The 26,643-nt window shown below is 49.1% G+C and overlaps 1 protein-coding gene across 5 annotated transcripts in view; it reads left to right on the top strand.

Annotated features, from left to right (window-relative positions):
• Window positions 1-26,643, top strand: part of PSIP1 (PC4 and SRSF1 interacting protein 1) — a 543,316-nt gene that overhangs the window by 162,496 nt on the left and 354,177 nt on the right. For 2 of the 5 annotated variants that reach the window (XM_085633866.1, XM_085633873.1), the window contains exon 4: window positions 24,684-24,825. In XM_085633866.1, the coding sequence (XP_085489992.1) occupies window positions 24,684-24,825 (142 nt within the window). Of the gene's footprint in view, window positions 1-24,307; window positions 24,510-24,601; window positions 24,658-24,683; window positions 24,826-25,065; window positions 25,216-26,643 lie in introns of those variants that run through there. The other 3 variants (XM_085633883.1, XM_085633902.1, XM_085633893.1) reach the window with 3 other exon arrangements.

Below are 26,643 nucleotides of genomic sequence, written 5' to 3'. Positions count from 1 at the left end.
GCTGCTCTGGCCTTCTGGTGCTTTACTGCCACCTGATGCTTTCGCCTTGGCTTACACAGTTGTTCCTCAGAGTGGTGCTCTGCTCTTCTCCTGCTCTGGCCTGCTGTTGTCGCCTTCTGGTGCCTTGGTGCCACCTGGTGATGTTTCTCACCTTTTGTTTCTCTCTATTTTGTTTCTCTGTTTTTTTCGCACACTGTTCCCATGCTCTCCTCAGTTTTGTTGTGATGGCTCCGCGTTGTGGCGTGGAAAAGTTCTACGAAGCAAACTGACGTCAGCGCACCGGGGTGGGGCTTACGTGACCTTGCTGACGTCACGCCCGCGGAAGACGTCAGGCGGAGTCACGTGGTACCGCCCCCCCGGCGTGCAGAGATGCTGGGCAAGAAAGTTTACCGGGTCCAGTCTCATGCCTGGGGATAATTCTTCTTTAAGGAAACTGCGGCTAGAATCGTCTCTACCAGATACATCATTACCGAAGGTAAGTAACTTGTACTTTTCAAACACAGAATGTTAAAAGCATCTTCACTAAAATATGGATTTTATCATTCTGAGTTCAGGCATACTAAACTCAAATTTCTACCATGTTCCCTGGGTCACTTAGGATTATAGGATATTATAATCAAACTGCCCATTCTGGCCTATGGGGAACAGGTAGCCTTGCAATAGTGAAAAACGAAGTAGGCTGTAATTCACTATCAGGACATGCCACACACACCAGGGCATGTCCTACCTTTCACATACAATGCACCCTGCCCACAGGGGTACCTTGGGCCTACCTTAGGAGTGACTAACGTGTAGAAAAGGGAAGGTTTAGGGACTGGCAAGTGGGTGCACTTGCCAAGTCGACACGGCAATAGCAGGCCAGAGTTACACTTTGCAGGCTGTTTGCGTGGGTGGCCCAATCCAGTGCTGCAGCCTACCAACAGCATTTGATTTATGGGCCATGGCACGCGCAGTGCACTTTACTAGGGACTGACACATAAATCAAATAGGCCAATCATGGAAACACCAATCCATAACATATTTTACCACAGGAGTACATGCACTTTCCCACTGGTCAGCAGTGAGAAAAGTGAGCAGAATCATTACACCAGCAAAAACAGATTAAAAACCGGGAGGTCAGAAAGCAAAAACTCAGGGGAAACACTCCAAAAGATGCCAAGTCTAACAGCCATTCTGAACGATTCAAACATTCAGTACCACATGTACGCGGATGACACTCAACTATATTTGAAGATCTGTTCTCCAGATGACATTAAAACAGTTAATGGAGCGCTTCAAAAAACTCAACAATGGCTTACTCATAACCATCTGTTACTTAATTCCCTCAAAACAGAATTTCTCCTGCAACCACGAGGCCCCCACGCAAAACTGGATCAAAGAAATCTCCGCACTGAACTGCACTCTGCATATGGTGGACTCAGCTTGTCCTTTAGGTGTCACCATGGACAAATTTCTAAACATGCAAGGCCACATCAGTGCCACCATTAAGAGTGCCAATCATCAGCTCAACACTCTTAGGAAAATCAAACCTTTCCTACATCCTGAGGACATACAGTCAGCAGTCCAATCTTTAGTTATCTCACGATTAGAATATGGCTTGGTGACCCTAGCTGGGCTTCCTAAATCTAGGTTAGCTCCGCTGAGAGCTACTCTGAACGCCTCTGCCAGACTAAACACAGGTACCAGAAAGCATGATCATATTACACCTGACTTAATCCAGCTTAGCTGACTTCACATTGAAGCAAGGATTCGCTTCAAAATAGCCTGCTGACTCATAAAGCTAAACACTTCAATAGCCCCGTTTACCTGGCAAAAAAACTCGAGCTCTCCGGAGCCCGGCGAAACAACACAGGCATAACAAGTGAGGCTAGACAGACCAACTTGTCTTTTTTGAGGGAGGTACAGTGAATACGGAAGGGGAACAGATCACAACCCAAACGGGGAGATCAACATACAAGATCCGTAGAGGCAAAAGGTCAGGACAAAGAAGATTACAAGAGGAAGCTGAGATCAGGGGACAGAGACAAGTAGGAGACACAGGAATGGAGGTACAGGTTATCAATCGTTCCTCCAAAACACTTACAAATGACATGATTTCTCTACTCAGCAAGGGCTTAAGTTTTAATCCACAGGAACAAGGAGACATTTGTAGACTCAAAGTTGACTTATTTAAATTTGTAAGGGGTCTTAAGCTAAAGATACATTTCAGCTGCAACCCGACTCGAAATAGAAGCACTAAAATATTCAGACTGGCAAATTGTATGATGTACTGAGAATACAATAAGTGTATGACACACAACTGCTCTTGTCATTAACTTACTTAGAACAATCACCACAGAACATGGAGAGACTCCTAGAAGACCTTAATGTGGATACAGATTACACTATAGCCAGTGGCCTAAGAAACAAATCCAGGTGGATACCCACTCTCCCAGGTGGCACTTCATAGACACATTTCACAGACTGGTACTTGAGGACATTGATAAACACGACAAAGAAAGGGCGAACAAGAGACACAAACACAGGGACAACTTGGTCAGAGGTGAACGCATTGCACTCAAAACATTGAGTACAGATGAGGACATTTTGATCAAGGAGGCAGACAAAGGAGGTAATGTTGTGATTATGAACCGAGATGACTATAACCTCAAGTGATGATGCCGGTTATGAAAAACTTTCGTACAACCCCATAGGACCTTTAGCCATTAAAACCAACAAACATTTGGACGAGTGGCACACAACAGGCTTGTTAGACAATGAGGAGCATCTGTATATGAATGTTTTTAGACCAACCTTCCCATGTTTGTACACTCTACCTAAGGTACACAAACATCTGCCGTTTCTGCCTGGCAGACCTATCGTGTCAGACATAGGGGGTCCCACTGAAAGACTCGCTGAGTATGTGGATTTATTCCTTGGATCCCTTGTACAGCATCTGATTTCTTTTATCCAGGATACTACGCACATTCTGAGCATCCTGGCGGGCTTACAATGGCAACCGGATATGATTTTAGCCACTCTAGATCTAGTGTCAGTGTACACTAGCATCAGACCAGACTTAAGCCTACAAGCCATACAGCGACATCTACACAACAGGCCCGCGACACAATGGCAACACACTAATATGCTTGTCACAATTATGGATTTGATCTTACAAAACAATTTTTTAATCTTTGAAAAGCATTGGTACAAGCAAAAAAAAGGAGGAGCTATAGGCTCGACATTTTCGCCCTCTTTTGCGAATTTGTTCATGGGCAGCCTGGAGGAAGAGTGGATTTGGGGCCAGAAAGGGGCACCATGGATTGATTCCATTGTCTTTTGGGGTCGTTACATAGACAACTGCCTCTTACTCTGGTCCGGAACTCAAGATAAACTAGAACAGTTCTGCACCTATCTGAACACCAATAATTTTGAGATAAAGTTCACAAAAGAATACAGCAAGTCCAGCATTACATTTTTGGACATTGAGTTCTATATTAGAGATGATAGACTACACAGTCGACTGTACCAAAAGGAGACTTCCTGCAACTCGATCCTACATGCAGGCAGTGCACACCCGGCACACCAAATACATGCCATCCCTTATGGGGAATTCATGAGGGCAAGGAGAAACTGTAGTGAAGATATTGAGCTCAGTAAATGTCTCTCAGAAATGAAGTCTAAATTCACCAGGAGAGGTTACACTCCCCACGTAATTGGGAGGGCGGAGAGAAGAATCAGAAGAACACTAAGGGATGATACATTGAAGGATAAGGTTCGGACACCACACCACAATCAACCGGTGAGACTGATAACTGATTTTAATGACACTAGTGATATCTCAAAGAGAAGTTTTACTAAACATTGGGGGATTCTGAAAGCAGATATATCAATTGAAGATCATATTGCATCTCATCCTCAAATCACCTACAGAATGGGCGGGACACTTAAAACCGACTCAGCCCCTCTATTCCACGGGTTGGTGGTGACTCTTCATGGCTCATCACCCGGACCGTAGGCTTTTACAAATGTGGCTCCTGCTGCTCTTGCAGATGGGCCCTATACGACACTAAGAAATTTATGGGAAATGACAACAGAAAACATGATGTGAGGACTAACATCAACTGTCACACTAGATACATAGTGTATATTATTGAGCGCACGTGCCAGAGGCAATATGTGGGCAGTACCATCCGACCTCTTAGAGATAGGATTGGGGAACATGTAAGGGCCCTACACCAAGAAGATGCTAGATACCCCATGGCACTACACGCTGCCGTTTGTCCTTCTCAAGGACAACACAAACGTTTCGCATTTTATGGCATTAAGGTTGTGGGACCAAGTCCACGAGAAGGCAATAGAGAACTCAGACGCACCGAGGCAACATGGATTATGCACCTTCGAACTGTTGAACATGGCCTTAACAGCGACCATGAGATGCAGTATTTCTTGGGGGATTAAACAGAGATGTCCGGATCCTTTGACACGTTATCTGCATGACATTGCAGGTCTGACTGAGAACCGTTTATGTAAACAAATATGACTAGGTTTAGTCTAAAGATTTGAGCTGCGCTACTCACTTTCATTTTGTGTTATACACCGTGAACTTACTCTGACTATTTATGATGTGTCTCCTAATTGACAGGCCTTGATTGCTTGAACACTGTTAGCTCATCTTATTATTAAGTATGCGTCTCTCCGAATATTTTAAGTGTTGGGGTTACACTTAAAATACGAATACAAACTTTTGTCCTCCCTAATCTTGTAAAGATTATGATGAATATATTATTAGGTAAATATTACATAATGCAGCACTCTTATTTTCTAACCTTCTGCCATAACCCATGCGTTTATTCTGTTTTAATTACAATTTTCAGTCACACACTAAGGTTTCGAATATGTAGACATTACATTATGGTGTGGTCCACCATAGCACAGCCGATTTTGACTCGATCTCCCAGAGTCTCAGTTTTTGGTTGAACCGAAATCGAATCCCTATGGAATATATATAGGCTTCGGAATGCATATGATTTATACACTCACTCGACAGTCACAACTACGACTTGCCGACACTACACTAATTGATGAGTGTCGGGAACATATGTGAACGCTTAAACGTTCATTTTTTGGTCATGCCCCCACTTCGTGGATATAATTCTCTCACACGAGGGAGCTGGAAAACAACTAATATTGATATACAATCAAAATAATGCCCCCTTTTTAACCTGCGGTTCAATTTTGGAGTGTTAGCATGTCAAGAAATTATTGCGATTGATAAAGTTTCCTCCCTTTGAATTTAATGATCGGGAGGCATACGCTCTGGTTGTTTCTGGGTTAACTCAGGTATAAATAGTCACTTCCGGGTCATATCCCTGTCCGCAACAGGGAACACGCCTGATGCCTACACAGACTGACAGCCTACTCGCTCACGGTAAGACTGATCACTGCAAGATAGTGTGAGAAAGTGCCATCTTTCTTGCATGGTATGCCCCCACTTTTTGCTAAATTGCTGAATGTACTTTGACTGAGTGTGCCCTGGACTCCTGCCAATCAGGTGCCCAGGGCCTATGTTCCTTCCCTAAAACACACCAAACCCAAATTGGCAAACCCTGGCCACATGTCAGCCCCTGGTAAATGGTACCCTAGGTTCCCAGGGCCTGTGACCAGGGAAGGCCTCTGAGGGCTGCAGCACTCATTGTGCCACCCTTAGAGGCCCTGTACCCTTACACACACACACACACACACACTGCCTTTGCAGGCTGGGTGTCTGGGTGCAAGACGAAACAAAGTCGACATGGCACACATCCCTGTGTGCCATGCCCATCACCTACACTGCCATGGCATACATCAGCCACCCCTCTAGCTGGGTGCCTTATGCCAATGGTGTGGGCACAGGAGCAGAAGCCCTGTGCCCCTACAGTACCGAGGTCCATTCCTGAGGACTGTAAGTGCAGTGCTGCCATTTAAAGGTACATGGTGCTGAGAGCTCGTCAAACACGAACTCCACAGCACCATAATGGCAACACTGAAGACTGAGAAGTTTGGTATCAAACTTCTCAGCACATTAAACCCACACTGATGCCAGTGTGGGATTTAATGTACCAGGCACCCCAGAGGGCATGTTAGAGATGCCCCCTTAAACCTAACCTACAATCCACGTCTGCTCTGAGGCTGCCTAGGCTGCCTCACAGCAGACATGTTGCTGGACCCCTGGGTGGGAGAGCCCCTGCTCTCCTGGGCCTGCAACAATGCACATCCTGGGCGAGGTGCTACATCTCCTCCCCCAGGATGGGCAGGGGGAAGCTTCAAAGGCATGCCGCCTCTGTGAGCTTCCCCAGGCCACTGCAACCCCCCACTCTGGCGGGAAGCTTGGCCGGAAACCCCAAATAAGGACAGGGGATGTGCCAGCCTGCCAACCGCACCCCTCAGGTGGGGGAAGCGAGGGGAAGCACATCTCCGGGCTCTCGCCATCTTGAAGATGGGAAGCCCTACCCTATCAGGACTAGGTTACTGCCCCCCTCCCACAGGAGAGAGGCAGGATAGGGGGTGTACTCACCCCAAGACAGGGACCCATTGGTCCCTGCCCTTCACCTACCTGTTACAACAAACAAATGATGGACGGAATGCTGACAATGCAGACATTCTCCCCCAGTCAAGAGATCTGGGTTAAATCCATCATTCTTTTGCCCACTACGCCACCCCAGTTCAGACATGGCCATATGCAAATCAGTCTTGACCCTGTGCCTCATGGGAACAGTCCAGCCCGAACTGCCAAGCCATGTCTTCCCTGGACCGGAATCAAGCATCCTAGGACCGGTTTCTGGCTATCAGCCGTCATCAGCCAGGATAGCTTGACTCCAGTGGCGTAGTGAGCACGGGTCCCACGTCTGGGAATACCCATCCCACTTAGGGTGAAAAGCGTTACAACAAATAAATGATGGACGGAATGCTGAAAATGCAGACATTCTCCCCCAGTCCAGAGATCTGGGTTAAATCCATCGTTCTTTTGCCCACTACGCCACCCCAGTTCAGACATGGCCATATGCAAATCAGTCTTGACCCTGTGCCTCATGGGAACAGTCCAGCCCGAACTGCCAAGCCATGTCTTCCCTGGACCGGAATCAAGCATCCTAGGACCGGTTTCTGGCTATCAGCCGTCATCAGCCAGGATAGCTTGACTCCAGTGGCGTAGTGAGCACGGGTCCCACGTCTGGGAATATCCATCCCACTTAGGGTGAAAAGCGTTACAACAAACAAATCATGGACGGAATGCTGACAATGCAGACATTCTCCCCCAGTCAAGAGATCTGGGTTAAATCCATCGTTCTTTTGCCCACTACGCCACCCCAGTTCAGACATGGCCATATGCAAATCAGTCTTGACCCTGTGCCTCATGGGAACAGTCCAGCCCGAACTGCCAAGCCATGTCTTCCCTGGACCGGAATCAAGCATCCTAGGACCGGTTTCTGGCTATCAGCCGTCATCAGCCAGGATAGCTTGACTCCAGTGGCGTAGTTAGCACGGGTCCCACGTCTGGGAATACCCATCCCACTTAGGGTGAAAAGCGTTACAACAAACAAATGATGGACGGAATGCTGACAATGCAGACATTCTCCCCCAGTCAAGAGATCTGGGTTAAATCCATCGTTCTTTTGCCCACTACGCCACCCCAGTTCAGACATGGCCATATGCAAATCAGTCTTGACCCTGTGCCTCATGGGAACAGTCCAGCCCGAACTGCCAAGCCATGTCTTCCCTGGACCGGAATCAAGCATCCTAGGACCGGTTTCTGGCTATCAGCCGTCATCAGCCAGGATAGCTTGACTCCAGTGGCGTAGTTAGCACGGGTCCCACGTCTGGGAATACCCATCCCACTTAGGGTGAAAAGCGTTACAACAAACAAATGATGGACGGAATGCTGACAATGCAGACATTCTCCCCCAGTCAAGAGATCTGGGTTAAATCCATCGTTCTTTTGCCCACTACGCCACCCCAGTTCAGACATGGCCATATGCAAATCAATCTTGACCCTGTGCCTCATGGGAACAGTCCAGCCCGAACTGCCAAGCCATGTCTTCCCTGGACCGGAATCAAGCATCCTAGGACCGGTTTCTGGCTATCAGCCGTCATCAGCCAGGATAACTTGACTCCAGTGGCGTAGTGAGCACGGGTCCCACGTCTGGGAATACCCATCCCACTTAGGGTGAAAAGCGTTACAACAAACAAATGATGGACGGAATGCTGACAATGCAGACATTCTCCCCCAGTTAAGAGATCTGGGTTAAATCCATCGTTCTTTTGCCCACTACGCCACCCCAGTTCAGACATGGCCATATGCAAATCAGTCTTGACCCTGTGCCTCATGGGAACAGTCCAGCCCGAACTGCCAAGCCATGTCTTCCCTGGACCGGAATCAAGCATCCTAGGACCGGTTTCTGGCTATCAGCCGTCATCAGCCAGGATAGCTTGACTCCAGTGGCGTAGTGAGCACGGGTCCCACGTCTGGGAATACCCATCCCACTTAGGGTGAAAAGCGTTACAACAAACAAATGATGGACGGAATGCTGAAAATGCAGACATTCTCCCCCAGTCAAGAGATCTGGGTTAAATCCATCGTTCTTTTGCCCACTACGCCACCCCAGTTCAGACATGGCCATATGCAAATCAGTCTTGACCCTGTGCCTCATGGGAACAGTCCAGCCCGAACTGCCAAGCCATGTCTTCCCTGGACCGGAATCAAGCATCCTAGGACTGGTTTCTGGATATCAGCCGTCATCAGCCAGGATAGCTTGACTCCAGTGGCGTAGTGAGCACGGGTCCCACGTCTGGGAATACCCATCCCACTTAGGGTGAAAAGCGTTACAACAAACAAATGATGGACGGAATGCTGACAATGCAGACATTCTCCCCCAGTCAAGAGATCTGGGTTAAATCCATCGTTCTTTTGCCCACTACGCCACCCCAGTTCAGACATGGCCATATGCAAATCAGTCTTGACCCTGTGCCTCATGGGAACAGTCCAGCCCGAACTGCCAAGCCATGTCTTCCCTGGACCGGAATCAAGCATCCTAGGACCGGTTTCTGGCTATCAGCTGTCATCAGCCAGGATAGCTTGACTCCAGTGGCGTAGTGAGCACGGGTCCCACGTCTGGGAATACCCATCCCACTTAGGGTGAAAAGCGTTACAACAAACAAATGATGGACGGAATGCTGACAATGCAGACATTCTCCCCCAGTCAAGAGATCTGGGTTAAATCCATCGTTCTTTTGCCCACTACGCCACCCCAGTTCAGACATGGCTATATGCAAATCAGTCTTGACCCTGTGCCTCATGGGAACAGTCCAGCCCGAACTGCCAAGCCATGTCTTCCCTGGACCGGAATCAAGCATCCTAGGACCGGTTTCTGGCTATCAGCCGTCATCAGCCAGGATAGCTTGACTCCAGTGGCGTAGTGAGCACGGGTCCCACGTCTGGGAATACCCATCCCACTTAGGGTGAAAAGCGTTACAACAAACAAATGATGGACGGAATGCTGGGAATACCCATCCCCTTCCCAGACGTGGGACCCGTGCTCACTACGCCACTGGAGTCAAGCTATCCTGGCTGATGACGGCTGATAGCCAGAAACCGGTCCTAGGATGCTTGATTCCGGTCCAGGGAAGACATGGCTTGGCAGTTCGGGCTGGACTGTTCCCATGAGGCACAGGGTCAAGACTGATTTGCATATGGCCATGTCTGAACTGGGGTGGCGTAGTGGGCAAAAGAACGATGGATTTAACCCAGATCTCTTGACTGGGGGAGAATGTCTGCATTTTCAGCATTCCGTCCATCATTTATTTGTTGTAACGCTATTCGCCCTAAATGGGATGGGTATTCCCAGACGTGGGACCCGTGCTCACTACGCCACTGGAGTCAAGCTATCCTGGCTGATGACGGCTGATAGCCAGAAACCGGTCCTAGGATGCTTGATTCCAGTCCAGGGAAGACCTGGCTTGGCAGTTCGGGCTGGACTGTTCCCATGAGGCACAGGGTCAAGACTGATTTGCATATGGCCATGTCTAAACTGGGGTGGCGTAGTGGGCAAAAGAACGATGGATTTAACCCAGATCTCTTGACTGGGGGAGAATGTCTGCATTGTCAGCATTCCGTCCATCATTTGTTTGTTGTAACTCTATTCGCCCTAAGTGGGATGGGTATTCCCAGACGTGGGACCCGTGCTCACTACGCCACTGGAGTCAAGCTATCCTGGCTGATGACGGCTGATAGCCAGAAACCGGTCCTAGGATGCTTGATTCCGGTCCAGGGAAGACATGGCTTGGCAGTTCGGGCTGGACTGTTCCCATGAGGCACAGGGTCAAGACTGATTTGCATATGGCCATGTCTACACTGGGGTGGCGTAGTGGGCAAAAGAACGATGGATTTAACCCAGATCTCTTGACTGGGGGAGAATGTCTGCATTGTCAGCATTCCGTCCATCATTTGTTTGTTGTAACGCTATTTGCCCTAAGTGGGATGGGAATTCCCAGACGTGGGACCCGTGCTCACTACGCCACTGGAGTCAAGCTATCCTGGCTGATGACGGCTGATAGCCAGAAACCGGTCCTAGGATGCTTGATTCCGGTCCAGGGAAGACATGGCTTGGCAGTTCGGGCTGGACTGTTCCCATGAGGCACAGGGTCAAGACTGATTTGCATTTGGCCATGTCTAAACTGGGGTGGCGTAGTGGGCAAAAGAACAATGGATTTAACCCAGATCTCGTGACTGGGGGAGAATGTCTGCATTGTCAGCATTCTGTCCATCATTTGTTTGTTGTAACGCTATTCGCCCTAAGTGGGATGGGTATTCCCAGACGTGGGACCCGTGCTCACTACGCCACTGCAGTCAAGCTATCCTGGCTGATGACGGCTGATAGCCAGAAACCGGTCCTAGGATGCTTGATTCCGGTCCAGGGAAGACATGGCTTGGCAGTTCGGGCTGGACTGTTCCCATGAGGCACAGGGTCAAGACTGATTTGCATATGGCCATGTCTAAACTGGGGTGGCGTAGTGGGCAAAAGAACGATGGATTTAACCCAGATCTCTTGACGGGGGGAGAATGTCTGCATTGTCAGCATTCCGTCCATCATTTGTTTGTTGTAACGCTCTTCACCTACCTGTAACGCCCCTAAATCTAGTATTTAGGGACACCCTGAACCTTCCTTCCCCAGTTTCCAGATTCGGAAATGCAAAGAAGAGCAAGAAGAAAAAAGACCTGCCCTGCAGCTGCTAAGAAGAGGAAGACACCAACTGCTTTGGCCCCAGCCCTACCGGCCTGTAGACCCTCGAACCTGCTCCTGCTCCAACCCGGCATCTCTTGTGGCCAGCAACCTCACAAACCCCGGAGGACCTGTCTACCTTTTGGCTCTAAGCCCCTGGGACTCCCATGAGTAGAGACTCTACTCAAAACCTACCTCTAATCCCTTGCAGCAGCCCGGAACTGCGAACCCAGCACACTCTGCACCAGCAGAGCCTGGCCAGTGCCGGAGTGAACAAAGACCACGAGGACGACCCCACGGCGACTGTGACCCCGAGTCCGGCACCCAAGGACCTCCCTCGACACTCCTGAAGAAGCCTGCAGCCTCAGAACAAGGTGCCCCCCCACCGCGATCAACAGAGGGTAAGATTTCCCGACACCAAAAGGCACCCCTGCACGCGGCGCCCTACGGTCCCCTGTGCCCAATCCCGGGGTACCTACCTATCCTCCAACTACCCAACTTATCTCTCGAAGTGGTGGTGGCACCTGAAGAATCCTCGTCCCCGAGCTTACAGTCTTTTTCTGAACCGGAGATTTCCCATTGAAATCAATTGAGCGCCCGAAGGCTCAAAAGCACCCTGCACCCAGCCGCCCGAGTGGCCCTGGCAGTGCAACCTCTACACCTACCTACATCCCCACTTGCCCTGAGTAAGTGACCAGGAGCCCAGCTCCCACAGCCGCGTGGCTTGCTAGTCAGCAACCACCAACCAAGGCCCCCCTATCCCTCAAAGGATAACATTGGGCCTAACTCTCTCTGCACCCGGCCGCCCTAGAGTCGCTGAGGGTGAACCAACTGTACCTACCTGACCCTGGGGGACCCCTGAGTCTATGCCCAGAACCTCAACTCTGCCAGTCGAGTACTTACCTTTAAACCGATAACTCTATTTTCTTCATAGGGTAACATTGACTGGCTTTTTCCTGAGATTTCTTCTAAGTGTGGACTTTTCAAATCTTAAAATATTCACCAAAAATCAGCCGAGTAACGAAAACGAAAATACTCACCTGCTATTAGGTGAGCTCCCAGTGCTCGATCTTGGTGCCCAACACTAACTCTGAAAAATACTTACAACTGTACTTACCAGTAACCCAATTTTCTCCCATAGGAAATCATTGACTGTTTTTCTGTGAAATTTCTTCTAAGTGTCCATTTCTGCAATCTTTAAATATTCTTTAAAAATCATATAATATCTGAAAACGTAGTTACTTACCTGTTTTGGATAAAGGTCCCAGTACTTAGTCTAGGTGACCAATACTGGATTACAAAAGTAACAAGAACATACTGTACCTGCAACTTGAATTTTCTTCCATAGGGAATCATTGACTGTTTTCTTTGAAATATTTTCTAAGTGTCAACTTTTAAAATAGCTAAATATTGTTTAAAAATCATCACAGTAATTAAGTCGACTTTCATCACTTGATTCTAAGTACTGACCCAGGACTGAATCTAGGATCCAGTCCTGGAATTCCAAAAGTAATCCTAAAAGTAATCTGTCGCAAATAACTTGACATTTCCATTGAGCTCAATGCATTGTTGTGTTTAAAATAGTGTTGCCTATTGCAACCACTTGTAACTGATTACTTTTGCAATATGCAATTGACTTTTGTATTTATATAAAGCATCTCATTCTGAGAAAATATATTTTAATGCCAAGTGTTGGTTCTAAAATAAAACAAGCATATATTTTTTTATATATAAACCATTGGCCTAGAGTTCAGTTATTGAGTGTGTGAGACCATTTGCTGACTGAGTTTGTACAACAAATGCTTTACACTGTCCTCTGATACTGCCTTGCTGCTTGACCAAGCTACCACTTTAGAGAGTAAGGTTATATCTAACTTTAGCCTCTGTCAAACCCTTGGGGACTGTGGACTCTGTACACCCTGTACCTATTAAGGAACAGTATATACAGAGCCACTTTCTCACAGATAGGTTTACGTGTGTATCATGCCACGAATTTCCCAGTTTACGATCAGAATCTAATGGGGCACGATCCATTTTACAGGTTAAAGATTTTATCGTGTGACAAGGAACAGGCTTCCCTCACAATTCAGCACGGGTCAGTTACAAACAACCTTAATATAGGTAAGGACCATACAACTATGGTAACAGCCGCAATTAGACATTTTTCTTCACTTTTATCTCATTTTTTTTATATTTGGCACTAAAAGACATCGTTACCCATTTAGGTTGGATTTTAGAGACACCACACATACTCAATTGAGATTACTAAGAGGACGTTTAACATTGGCCAGCCGGGCCGGAATTATAACCGGCGGAGTGGTGAGGGCATTGAAGCAACATAGATCTTCCTTGTTTTTGAAATTCTAGTTTCTCCTTACCATGGCACTATTCTTTGTTATAGATCACTGGATTGAACACACACGCGAAGTACAGGTAGCATATGTTTGAATTTAAAAACAGCTTGAACGGCTATATATATATGGTCCAGTTGAAGGCTGGGTGCCGAAACGCGTAGACCGTCCTATTCGTCTATGATGCCTTGTACTAACCTGTGAGGAATAAAATATTAGTTTGAAGTGTCGTTCGTGGTGCTGTGATCCTTGACTGAAAACCTTTGGGAGACCGAGGGAGAAGTGGAAGGAATTTTGATATATATATATATATCAGGCTCGGTGGGGATGGTCCAAAAGTTAGGCAGCACTCGGACGCAAAGTAGCTTTACCCCATTCGCTTTTATTCGGTACATCAATCACGTAAAGCCGGTAATTCAAAAGCAGCAGTCCACACCCTAATGCATTTTGAATTTAATCTTCTTCAGAAGGTGATTGCAGGACTGAGCGCAAAAACACCACACCTTCCATTGCATTTATAACATCGTGAGACCTGATTTGACGCCTTAAGTAAGAGTTCACGTTGGCTGCTGGGAGGTGAAGTTCAATATTTGTGCTGTCATTGCTCCAATTTAAGACTCTGTATGAGCCCCGGAACCGTGAGTGATTAATCCGTCCTTTGCGCCCCACATAAGGAAGCCCCTCATGATTAGGAGCCTCATGGCCCCCGTTTCTTCGGAGTGGTGCTCTCCCTGCGGCAGGACAACCGCAAATGTATCAGGCTCGGTGGGGATGGTCCAAAAGTTAGGCAGCAATCTGACGCAAAGTAGCTTTACCCCATTCGCTTTTATTCGGTACATCAATCACGTAAAGCCGGTAATTCAAAAGCAGCAGTCCACACCCTAATGCATTTCGAATTTAATCTTCTTCAGAAGGTGATTGCAGGACTGAGCGCAAAAACACCACACCTTCCATTGCATTTATAACATCGTGAGTCCTGTTTGGACGCCTTAAGTAAGAGTTCACGTTGGCTGCTGGGAGGTGAAGTTCAATATTTGTGCTGTCATTGCTCCAATTTAAGACTCTGTATGAGCCCCGGAACCGTGAGTGATTAATCCGTCCTTTGCGCCCCACATAAGGAAGCCCCTCATGATTAGGAGCCTCATGGCCCCCGTTTCTTCGGAGTGGTGCTCTCCCTGCGGCAGGACAACCGCAAATGTATCAGGCTCGGTGGGGATGGTCCAAAAGTTAGGCAGCACTCGGACGCAAAGTAGCTTTACCCCATTCGCTTTTATTCGGTACATCAATCACGTAAAGCCGGTAATTAAAAAGCAGCAGTCCACACCCTAATGCATTTCGAATTTAATCTTCTTCAGAAGGTGATTGCAGGACTGATCGCAAAAACACCACACCTTCCATTGCATTTATAACATCGTGAGTCCTGATTGGACGCCTTAAGTAAGAGTTCACGTTGGCTGCTGGGAGGTGAAGTTCAATATTTGTGCTGTCATTGCTCCAATTTAAGACTCTGTATGAGCCCCGGAACCGTGAGTGATTAATCCGTCCTTTGCGCCCCACATAAGGAAGCCCCTCATGATTAGGAGCCTCATGGCCCCCGTTTCTTCGGAGTGGTGCTCTCCCTGCGGCAGGACAACCGCAAATGTATCAGGCTCGTGGGGATGGTCCAAAAGTTAGGCAGCACTCGGACGCAAAGTAGCTTTAGATATATATAGATATATATACACACACCATGTGGGCGTGGCCAAGCCAGCCACGATGGCGGTAATGCAATGCTGAGGCTCCGTGACCAGGGCGCCAATTCATAGCGTCTCGGAGCGTTGACACGGGCGATCGTCAGCCCAGAGACCACCGGACGACACCTGCATGGCGGAGAGGTCCCGCTGGGCGCCTGAACACGTCAGGAGCGGTAGTGTCGAGGCTTCCTCCGGACGGAGCTGCCAGTGCCGCAACCCGCGACTCAAGATGGCGCCGGGGCTTCCATAAAGGAGACGGGGACGGAGCGGGGCGCTGAGGACGGCGGCGCGGTGCGCTCTCCTCGCGCGGCGGCTCGGACGGGAGCAGCCAGCAGCACCTCTGGGGATTGCGGACCGGAGCGCTCTGGAGCAGATGTTCGTCGCGGCCACATACCGACCCGCCATCTTGACTCCCGGGTGCCCGCAGTGAACCGGGATTGGACATCGACGTCGCCACCGGGGACCCCAGGTACCCTCCATACCTGATTATTGAAGAGGCGGAGAGGTGGCGCTGGGATCCGGCGAGAGCAGCGCGACCCGGGGACTCCCTGACACACGCTACCTGCCTGACTTCAACATGGCCGCTACAGGGACACTAGCAACTCCCCTGCGCCGCCGGTGAGCCCCTCGCCTTAGTGACTGTCACGACGGCGGCCCGGCCGGCCTCTCCGCCATCTCTCCAGCGCAGACCACCTGAGGGCCCCCAGGGGTCCCGGGGGCCTTGAAGATCGGAGGAGATCGACGCGACGAGCTGCACCGGCACAAGGCGGTGACCAGCCCAACACCCGGCGCCCAAGACACCGAGCGCCCTTCAAGCTCTCCACGCCACAGGCCTCACGGACTACTTCCTGGAGTGCTGCGGGGTCTTCGCCTCTGCTGCGGGCCTCTGGACGAGACTTGGTTGAAGTGGTGGCTGCAGGGACCGCCCAGGGGTCCGGCGGAGGGTGCAGCCGAGCCCTGGAGACGCCGAACGTGATCCCCCACCCACGTCATCGGACGCAAGCGAGCTACCTGCACAGAGGGTAGGCAATTGGGGGTGCCGCGCGGGGGGTTGCTGCGGTCTGCCGCTGGGGGCCCCCGGCGTCCTGCCAGTGGAGAGAGCCCCGGGACACCGGCTCGATTAGCCGCGCCTTCGTGGTCCTTTATCACCGTACCCTTCCTCCTCCCACGGACCCCAGGTGCCGCGGCAGGCTTTGGAGGCCTGGCCGGCGCCGCCGGCCCTTTGTCCACCCTAGGAGAAGACGGGATGGGGAAATCAAAGCCCGCGCCGCACCAGGCGGTCCCGGAGACGGCTCCAGAGAACATGCCCAAGACCTCGACCTGGTCTCCCAGCACGGCGTCCTCCACGGACCTCTCAATCTCGGACAAGCTGGACAAGGTCCTGGCCGCCATTGAACTATCCCGTCTGTCCATGGAGGAAAGGCTAGGTACCCTAGCGACGGATGTAAACCTGCTCCGCGATGACCACCGGAAATTGGCCGACCGGGTACACACGGAGGAACGGACGAGGGCGGAAATACAGCCAAAGCTGAAGGAACATCAGACGACACTCCAGGGGGTCCTTACCCGTCTGACCGCGGTGGAGGAGCGCGCTACCGACTTGGAAGGTCGCTCAAGACGCTGTAATATCAGGGTGCTGGGGCTCCCGGAAGGTATCGAGGCAGGAAATCCCATAGACTACATGGACACATGGCTGAAATCCTTTACTATGTCCTCGGACCGGACAGCGTTCTTCTCCATCGAGCGGGCACACCGGGTTCCGGCCCAGAGGCCCCCGCCCGGCGCAGCGCCCCGGCCACTCCTGGCGAAGTTCCTCCACTTTCGAGATCGGGATGCGGTGCTCCGAGCGGCGAGATTGGCGGCGCCACTACGGGTGGAAAACCACCACATAATGATCTTTCCGGATTATGCTCGTGCTGTACAACAGCAGCGATCCTCCTTCCTGGACGTAAAGCGGAGACTACGAGACAATAAGATTCAATACGCCCTACTGTTCCCCGCCCGTCTCAAGATCATCCACAACGGGTCCTCTCTCTTTTTTACATCCGTGGAGGCTGCACAGGACTGGGCGGATCAGCACTGTTCACGGGCGCCCACTCCTCATCCCCAAAGGGGCTCGCCTCTCAAGACCTTCCGCACCCGGAAACGCCCCAAGAAGCTTCACCATATTGAATCCAGGCCCACAAGCAGCTCCCACGATTCACCCGACCTCGAGCAGATTATGCGTGAACGACGCGGGGCTCTACAAGCAGCAATTGATCTGCGCTCTACACCGCCCTCGGAACTCATAGATCGACCCCCACACCTGTTCTCGTCAGAAGGCGAAAACGACAGCGACGGCACCGTCTCTGGGATGGACCTGGCGGTGCTCCCCCACGCCACCCCGCAAACTGCGGATGGGATGCTGGACGGACTGACCTCTCCTACCGGGCCCTGAGGCAACTCAGGCATACGGACTGCCGCACTGTATCCTTGCATATATGTCTGTCTGATGCACACGAACTCACACCCAGAGGCTGACACCCTGCACACGACGCGCATTGCTCCTTCTACATGCCCACTTAACGGGTAGCTTCGCATATGCATACCGTCACCCCCCTCATATAGAGCAGTTATCCCCCCTCGTATTACGGGAGGAAGTTTGGACGCTTCGTTTCCTAAACGATGAGTCCTCGGTATTGGGACAGTTTCCCGCACCCCCACACGTTATCAACACCCCAGTTCAAATTCGTCCCACCCTGCCATGGGGCCTCACGTTACAGACTCTCCGCTTGGGCGGGCTTCCCACCTACCTACTCTTCACAGGCGCAGCGCTTTCTCAGAGGGCTACGACATAATCTACCTGTCGGAAGCCTTGGCCGACCCGCACACAGACGCACACACCCATGGCACAGCTGCCGAGCACTGCAGACATAAACATACTCACGCTCAACACACGCGGCCTACACACCCCACGTAAGCGCTATGCGATATACGCCTACGCGAAGCGACAGAAGGCATCCATCCTCTATCTACAGGAAACCCATCTTAACTCGACTGAAGTGGGCAAATTGCGAGCAAAATGGCGCGGCCTAATCTGCGCCACGACCTACTCCTCATTCGCCCGGGGGGCACTGATCTAACGCTTTTACCCCGACACGATCTTCCTCTGCCCTCGTTGCCCAGCTGGAGACGCTGACTTTTATCACATGTTCTGGACGTGTCCGGGCATTCAGACCTATTGGTCATCTATCCACTCAACACTCAAGGAGCTTACCGGGTTGACCCACCTGACCACCTGGGAGGGCTGTGCATTGGGCATACTGGGACGGAGGAAACGACACAAAATACCAATGCGCTTTGTATCCCTAGCTCACTTGCTGGCCAAGCGCTGTATAGCCATGCACTGGCGTGATCCATCGGGCCCCCCGCTGGCGGCATGGGCAGGAGCGGTTCTTAAATGGGCAGCTGCTGAGGAAGAGGTAATCCGTGCGGAAGAAGCCAAAGGTATCCGCAAAACCCCTATTTCCCTGGAATGGGCGCTCCTATTGTACCAATTCAGACAATCCCAGACCCCGGAAGCCACAGCCACTGCCATCCAGACCCCCAACACGGTACAGCCTTCTGCTATACAGGCCCCTGAGACAGTGGATCTTCCACCACTACCCCCTGTGCCATCACCGGACCAGTCGGGTCCGTCTTCGTCACTCTATCACACTCAACGGCCCCCCACATCACTCTACACACCCGCCTCCCCCTGAGCGAGCAGCAACTGCACTGTCGAGTAGGCAATAATGGACCCGCCGCGTACGCCCACTCTAACACTACACACCCCATGGCATACCCCAGTTCAGTTCTTCCCCAGTTCCCCTCTATGGCAATGCTCTGCTACAACACAGACCACATCCTCACTGAACAAGATATTGATGTACTCCTTATGTTGACGGAGGTCTACTCTAATACCTATGTACCACAACTCTCTCTGCGACACACGCTGTATGTACGTTTAAACCTCAAAATGCCAATAAAAAGAATTTTCAAAAAAAAATATATATATATACACACACCATGTATAGAATTTACATCTCTCCTGTATCATGTTCATTTTTAATTATGTGACTTCATTTGTTGCGGGTTATAGGGTTGACATACAGTTGATGAGAGGCACCGAACACATCACTTTCGCATAATGAGATATTACTTTTTTTTCACACTCGTTCAAAATGAGCGAGCTAATGGTCACAATTGGTTCCATAACATGTCTAGGGTTTCCACGCTAAAGGTGGTTTTTCATAACTATAAATTGTTTAGAGGCACGTTTTCCTCCCATTTTAACTCTCCACAATGTGGTACAATGTGTTGATACAAGAATTATTGTATCATTCCCAGCCCTGAAGAAGTCGAGGGATATTTCCCGTTGACGAAACACGTGTTGGCTGGATGCTCTTGGTGATTGCTTGAATAAAAGACAAGAAACGGATCCATTGAACTTTATTGACAATCATACTTGAATCACTTAATGAACTTTCATAGAGTGATATAACGTGTGCATAGGACTTTGGTTTACAGTATTGTGCAGGATTCTTTCCTTCACACATTAAGAGTCTTAGGGTGTCTCCCTTACCTTTTTGCACCGTAATAATTGGAATTCCACCTAATTACACGCAGACGCTGCTAGGCGCCACTACTTCCTATACCCTCAGCACCCTACACCGAATACATTTCTAGCATTCCTGTATCTATCTGGGCCTCACAAACCCTGCTCAGGAACTAGCTAAAGACACACCTCTTCAAAGAGCACTATATCACAATGCAATAACAGTTCACTTCTCTGACAACCCTGTGTCCCTCCAATCAGTTGTTGACACTGCATGGGGCTCCTCGTGGCTAGGATAGGTTTACATCTATGATTATAATACATTGATCAACTTCATCCCAATTATTTTCAGGGAGATAAATGGAAGTACTTTGAGGCCAGGCTTGCATCCCCCACCTTCCACGAAAAGTAACATGATGCGGAGCCACAGGCAGTAGGTCATAGGAGCCGTGAGTCGAAAAGGTTTGGGCACCACTGTGAGAAAGTGCCATCTTTCTTGCATGGTATGCCCCCACTTTTTGCTGATTTGCTGAATGTACTTTGACTGAGTGTGCCCTGGACTCCTGCCAATCAGGTGCCCCGAGCCTATGTTCCTTCCCTAAAAACCTAAAACCCAAATTGACAAACCCTGGCCACATGTCAGCCCCTGGTAAATGGTACCCTAGGTACCCAGGGCCTTGTGACCAGGGAAGGCCTCTAGCGGCTGCAGCCCTCATTGTGCCACCCTTAGAGGCCCTGTACCCTAACACACATACACTGCCCTTGCAGGCTTAGTGTCTGGGTACAGGACAAAACAAAGAGTCGACATGGCACACATCCCTGTGTGCCATGCCCACCACCTACACTGCCCTGACATACATCAGCCACCCCTCTAGCTGGGTGCCCTATGCCAGTGGTGTGGGCACAGGAGCAGGAGCCCTGTGCCCCTACAGTACCCAGGTCCATTCCTGGGCACTGTAAGTGCAGTGCTGCCATTTAAGAGTACATGGTGCTGAGAGCTCGTCAAACACGAACTCCACAGCACCATAATGGCAACACTGAAGACTGAGAAGTTTGGTATCAAACTTCTCAGCACATTAAACCCGCACTGATGCCAGTGTGGGATTTAATGTACCAAGCACCCCAGAGGGCATCTTAGAGATGCCCCCTGAAACCTAACCTACAATCCACGTCTGGTCTGAGAGGCTGCCTAGGCTGCCACACAGCAGACATGTTGCTGGACCCCTGGGTAGGAGAGCCCCTGCTCTCCTGGGTCTGCAACAATGCATATCCTGGGCGAGGTGCTAGATCTATTCCCCCAGGATGGTCAGGGGGAAGCTTCAAAGGCATGCCACCTCTGTGAGCTTCCCCCGGCCACTGCCACCCCCCACTCTGACGGGAAGCTTGGCCGGAAACCCCAAATAAGGACAGGGGATGTGCCAGCCTGCCAACCCCACCCCACAGGTGGGGGAGGCGAGGTGAAGCACATCTCCGGGCCCTCGCCATCTTGAAGATGGGGAGCACTGCCCAATCAGGACTAGGCTACTGCCCCCCTCCCACAGGAGAGAGGCAGGATAGGGGGTGTACCCACCCCAGGACAGGGACCCATTGGTCCCTGCCCTTCACCTACCTGTAACGCCCCTAAATCTAGTATTTAGGGGCACCCTTAACCTTCCTTCCCCAGATTCCGAAATACAAAGAAGAGCAAGAAGAAAGAAGACCTCCCCTGCAGCTGCTAAGAAGAGGGAGACACCAACTGCTTTGGCCCCAGCCCTACCGGCCTGTCGACCCTCGAACCTGCTCCTGCTCCAACCCGGCATCTCTTGTGGCCAGCAACCTCACAAACCCCGGAGGACCTGGCTACCTTTTGGCTCTAAGCCCCTGGGACTCCCATGAGTAGAGGCTCTACTCAAAATCTACTTCTACTCCCTGGCATCAGCCCGGAACCGCGAACCATTCACACTCTGCACCCGCCAAGCCTGGCCTGTGCCTGAGTGAACAAAGACCACGAGGACGACCCCACGGCGACTGTGACCGTGCATTCAGCACCCAAGGACTTCCCTCGACGCTCCTGAAGACGCCTGCAGCCTCAGAACCAGGTGCCCCCCCAACCGCGATCAACAGAGAGTAAGATTTCCCAACACCAAAAGGCACCCCTGCACCCGGCGCCCCGCGGCCCCCTGTGCCCAATCCCGGGGTACCGACCTATCCTCCAACTACCCAACTTACCTCTCAAAGTGGTGGTGGCACCTGAAGAATCTTCGTCCCCGAGCTTGCAGTCTTTTTCTAAACCGGAGCTTTCCCTTTGAAATCAATTGATGGCCCGAAGGCTCAAAAGCACCCTGCACCCAGCCGCCCGAGTGGCCCTGGCAGTGTAACCTCTACACCTATCTACTTCCCCATTTGCCATGAGCAAGTGACCAGGAGCCCAGCTCCTACAGCCGCGTGGCCTGCTAGTCAGCAGCCACCAACCAAGGCCCCCCTACCTCTCATAGGATAACATTGGGCCTAACTCTCTGTGCCGCTGAGGGTGAAACAACTGTACCTACCTGACACTGGGAGACCCCTGAGTCTATGCCCAGAACCTTAACTCTGCCAGTCGAGTACTTACCTTAAAGCCGATAACTCAATTTTCTCCATAGGGTAACATTGACTGGTTTTTCCTGAAATTTCTTCCAAGTGTGGACTTTTCAAAACTTAAAATATTCACCAAAAATCAGCAGAGTAACGGAAACGAAAATACTCACCTGCTATTAGGTGAGCTCCCAGTGCTCGATCTTGGTGCCCAGCACTAACTCTAAAAAATACTTACAACTGTACTTACCAGTAACCCAATTTTCTCCCATAGGAAATCAGTGACTGTTTTTCTGTGAAATTTCTTCTGTCAATTTCTGCAAACTTTAAATATTCTTTAAAAATTCGTATAATTTCTGAAAACGTAATTACTTACCTGTTTTGGATAAAGGTCCCAGTACTGAGTCTAGGCACCCAGTACTGGATTACAAAAGTAACAAGAACATACTATACCTGCAACTTGAATTTTCTTCCATAGGGAATCATTGACTGTTTTCTATGAAATTTCTTCTGTCAACTTTTAAAATAGCAAAATATTACTTAAAAATCCTAGTAGTAACCAAGTCGACTTTTATGACTTGTTTCTAAGTACTGTCCCAGGACTGAATCTCGGATCCAGTCCTGGAATCTCAAAAGTAATCCTGAAAGCAATCTATTGCAAATAACTTGAAACTTCCATTTAACTCAATGCATTGTTGTGTTTAAAACTGTGTTGCCTATTGCAACAACTTGTAACTTTCTACAAAAGCCAATTGCCTATTGCAGAAGTATTTATATAAAGCATATCATTCTGAGAAAGTATATTTTAATTCCTATTGTTGGTTCTAAAAAAAAAGGACATATATTTTTTATATAAACCATTGGCCTAGAGTTCAGTTATTGAGTGTGTGAAATCATTTTGCTGACTGAGTGTGTACTACAAGTGCTTTACACTGTCCTCTGATACTGCCTTACTGCTCGACCAAGCCACCACTTTAGAGAGTAAGGTTATATCTAACTTTAGCCTCTGCCAAACCTCTGGGGACTGTGGACTATTTGGGAACAGTATATACAGAGCCACTTTCTCACAACCACTGACTGTATGGATTGGAAAAATGATATTGGGCCATCCTATTTGTTTTTTTCTGGCTCGCCCCAATAAATTTGAATTTGAGAGACCACAGGAAGTTCTCAGCATTTTTTCTGTGCTGTTTAGCAATCAAACCTCCAACCTGAGTGAGGGTGGCTAAGACCCCATCTCCCAGGCAATGAGCGTACTAGTGATGGTGACTGCACAATTATCATTGAGGGCTATAGTCTTTTTGACCTGCCCAGCGTTCCTACCAGCTTATGCCATTAAAAATCTGTTAAAGGTCTGTTCAGTTCTTTATAGTGTCCATTGACTTGTGTTGCTTCACCCTAAGTAGTGGTGCCTCTTTTGGTCTTTGTGCATGGGAGTGCAAGATGGTGGTCCTCCTGCGTGCTGTAATGTGTCTGTAGTGTTATTGTACTCTGGACCCCCTCTATTAAACCAATCATTCCTTTTGGGTCATGGGATGGTGCACTCCACATTCTTTATTTCGCATTCACTTCCCTGTTCGTTGTGTACAGCAGCCTGCAAGGAAGCACCCTTGATTGCCTATTACAATTAAATGCAATGATGATTATTTTGATAATCTAATTTTTTTATTGCAAACATATGGCTGCCACTTTTAGATGGTGGTGTCTTATTTATTTATTATGTTTTTTTTGCCTGTGCTTACAATAAGAAAAAAATAAGCATCGTACTAGATTGCCAAGACCAGACCTTTGGCTTTGCCAGTGCTTGTTTAGGAATGGTGCTGCACCTCGTTCAGAGGGCCGTGCTGCAAGGACAATCGGGGACACCGTCAAAAGTCATGGGTGGCCCTTGTACACCTGCAGCACAGCCAGCACGACGCTGCCATTGCCCCGCCCACTCGTTGGCATCACAGCCCTCGCCCGTAATTTTAAATTTGGTCTCACGTTCAATGTGTCTAATATTCAGACATCACTTTATAGTAACACGTTTGCATCGTGTGCTGTCAGAAAATTCTGGAGAACGGTAAGCAAAATCTAGCAAAGTGCATAGTAGTGAAATGCTGACGGACTATTTAAGGCGGTGCTTCTGTTGCGCACGAAGACCTCTCGTGTCGTGCAACTGTGAATGCCGCCTGAATACTTGCTTTTGGTTTCTGCATCTCCCCAATTAGGTAAGATTTATTTTTCTTTTTTCCAGAGCCTATTTGGGCCCGAATGATATATTTCCATATTTGCCCAATAAAGAGAGATATGCTAAGCCCAATAAAAGAAAGGGTTTCAACGAAGGTCTGTGGGAAATAGATAACAACCCAAAAGTGAAATTCTCCAGCCCGCATAAGGTATGTATGAAAAAAATGAAAACAGATGTATGCAAACATGTTTTTTCAGATTGAAACGTTATTTTCTGCATTTTAACTGCTGAATGCTAAAGCTGACATGGATTGCAAGGAGCGACGGTTTGTTCGGAGTCGAGTTCAGTCCTACACTGACTGCTTGGCTTCTTTGTTTCACACACTACAGAAAACATGGTGAAGGGAGGGGGCGGGCTTGGAGCTACGAGGTTTGTCCCCTTCCGGTCTGACAGCCGAGAACCGGATTCCTGGGTTGCTGTTTCGTTCATTCACTCCAGGATCAACGGTTGGCTGCTGTTCTTGGCAGCGTTCCCGAGGGGGTGAATTTTTAAAGCCATATTAATATTGCATTGGTGGAGGGGGTTGCCATGGACACTGGTAAGTGAGGCTTTAAGTGCAGCGCGCAAATAAGGTATCATATTGTAGAATGTTAAGCGGTTTTAGGATGTTAGTTGCCGAGAAGGTACGAAACGAACGTGTTGGATGAATTCATTTTATTACCTGTTTAGTATTGATTGGTCACCGCGCAGTGAACTCGAAGTTTGGGTCAAAGGTCGTCGCCAGCGACCTGGCTTTCATACGTGTAATAAAGGCTGTTACTAGCCATTCGCATTAGAAGTGTTTCATTTTGTTCTTTTCTTTGGTGATGATTTTTTTAGGCAACTAGACAAGATCCCCAGCTGTTTTTTCGTACCTTCAAAATGTTTTTATTTGTTGAGTAAGAAGGCCGTATGTTTTTTTCCCCTCAATCCAGAAACTGCTGTTCTTTTTCCAATCCAAGGAGGCACGTGCAATCTAGAGTTGCTTTCGCTTTCTCCTCCAGTTCAAAACAGGGTTTGCAGGTTGGGAACCGCGTTACACACTGGACGTGCAGCTGTGGTATTTGCGTGATATTTGGTGACGTTGTGTATTATTCTTGAGCTGGCAAATACTTGTTTATTTGTGTTTACATAGTAATGTTTATTATATAGAAGTATGCTTACTTCTGTAGTTCTACGTCATATCCCGTATTGCAGACGTACTTTTTCGCGTATTAGTGTTGTTTTGTGTGCGTGTGTGTGTGTGTGTATATATATATATATGTGTGTGTGTGTGTATATAATGAACAGCATCTTATGTTTTGTTGGGCAAATTTGTGGCTCCCGTTGTGGCGCCAGTTGGTTTGTTTAATTAAATGTTTGAAGCCCGAACACACTGGCTGTGCCATCCATCCCCCTTTCAATTACTTGTTTAACTCACTGATTGATCTATCTGAAGGAAATTATTTTTCTGAGGAGACTTGTTGATTTTTCCCCCTTAAACATGAGACTAGGCTGGATAGCATTTAATAGTGCCAATATTAATTCCTGGGGGTCTGTGCCTCGTTGACGTGAACTGAACCTCTCTCAGTGCTTCACTGACCACGTTTTCTTCAGCTTCGAGAATCGTTAGATCAGATGTCCACTCTGAAGGGTTCCAGAACAAGTGGATTTCTTTTTTATATCCACATGACGTCTGCATGTCACATGTTAGATTTGACCATTAGTGACGCAACCTGCAATTTGTTCCCCAATGCCCCTGAAGGCCATCTGCAAGCAGCAGGCCAGGTTATTTTTGATCTAGTTCTGAAGGGACTTTCCAAGGAGTAGCCTTATTCTTACAGGCAGGTCACCTGTGAGGGAATGATCTCCAAAAAGATCTTCCCACAAAAAGAAAAACGCCGTAGGAATGAGAAATCATCTAACTTGAGGAAACCGTGCCATTGCAAAACACTGGAATCTTCCTAGTCCCCTGAAGCTGCAATAGTTTACATCTGCATACCTCGCG

This window comes from Triturus cristatus, chromosome 2_1 (assembly GCF_964204655.1).
Source record: "Triturus cristatus chromosome 2_1, aTriCri1.1, whole genome shotgun sequence".
In the NCBI taxonomy this organism is placed as follows: Eukaryota; Metazoa; Chordata; class Amphibia; order Caudata; family Salamandridae; genus Triturus; species Triturus cristatus.
The sequence above is the reverse complement of the archived record's forward strand: the minus strand, read 5'-3'. Positions and strand labels throughout refer to the sequence as shown.